Source organism: Trichechus manatus, unplaced genomic scaffold (genome assembly GCF_000243295.1).
Source record: "Trichechus manatus latirostris isolate Lorelei unplaced genomic scaffold, TriManLat1.0 scaffold00090, whole genome shotgun sequence".
Taxonomy (NCBI): Eukaryota; Metazoa; Chordata; class Mammalia; order Sirenia; family Trichechidae; genus Trichechus; species Trichechus manatus.
In genome coordinates this window covers 4,384,290-4,385,356 of record NW_004444026.1, presented here as the reverse complement: position 1 = coordinate 4,385,356, position 1,067 = coordinate 4,384,290, and the positions used below count along the sequence as shown (strand labels likewise).

Genomic DNA, 1,067 nt, shown 5'->3' with positions numbered 1-1,067 from the left:
GGGTGCACAGCATCCTGAGCACCAGTGCATGAGGAATATGACAATACCTCTTATTAAAATGTCCTTGCCAACTTGAGTCCTCACCCTCAAACTGACTCATCACTTACTTTTGATACCTGCAAAAAATTCTTGCACACATTGTTCTCCACTTCCATCTTACCCCTTCCTTCTCCTCCTCCTTGTCGCCCCTCTGCCTCTCTCTCCCTTTTAGAAAACCCCCCGACTCCCATCGAAACAAAGGAATTCGACAGTGAAGGCTGGGCAGTTGTGAATGGGCAAACCATAACCATCTGAATAATAGACGTTGATCGTGATGGTTCATTATTATAAGCAGACGATTAAATCTGTGGAGAGCCTGCTGTGTTCACCACTGTGCAGTGCTGATCCTTCTAACCATCTCTGTGGACTGATGAGGGCCTTTTCTCCCATTGTTTTTGTAGTACGAAAATCCAAAGCAGCTGATGAGAAGAGACGCTCCTTGGCCAAACAAGCTCGGGAAGATTACAAGAGGTTATCCCTCTCAGCCCAGAAAGGAAGAAGCAGCGAGGGACTGCAGAGTCCCCTGAATGTTGCACAGAAACCAAAAAGACTCCCCCTACCACCCAAGCCTCAATTCCTAAACCTAGCAGGATACCCCAGGCAACCTCTTAGGTAAGAAGCCACACAGGTGGCTTTCAGCTTAAGCATTGAAATGGGCTGATTAAAGACAAATTGCATGACCAGCCATGGGGAACAGAGGGCCAGCTGGCAGCCTATGTAATTAAATTCAGCCTCGCCTCTAATCTTGTCTTCCTGAGATACTTAGTTAGGAATTTATTCCTTCTTACCTGTAAAATGTCCACAGTTGTTATTAGTATACCCAGTAATTTAATGAACATGAGCACTGAGTTATGTACTTTGCACAATGGCAGTGGACTTGGATGCTGTCTCTTCCCTGTGTTCCTTCTCTTCTCATGAGCTGGTTCACTGATTATTGATAACTTCCTGTGCCTCTTCCCCACCCCCAGCCCACCCACCGGTAGTAGGCAAGCTGATGTGGGAAGAAGAGGAAACCTCAGGTTTCATCC

At 46.6% G+C, this 1,067-nt stretch overlaps 1 protein-coding gene across 1 annotated transcript in view; it reads left to right on the top strand.

Annotated features, from left to right (window-relative positions):
* The window catches only part of SH2D4A (SH2 domain containing 4A), a 78,686-nt gene that overhangs the window by 56,930 nt on the left and 20,689 nt on the right, over positions 1 to 1,067 (top strand). The window contains exon 6 of the mRNA XM_023736699.1: positions 441 to 651. Within this exon, the coding sequence (XP_023592467.1) occupies positions 441 to 651 (211 nt within the window). The remainder of the gene's footprint in view (positions 1 to 440; positions 652 to 1,067) is intronic.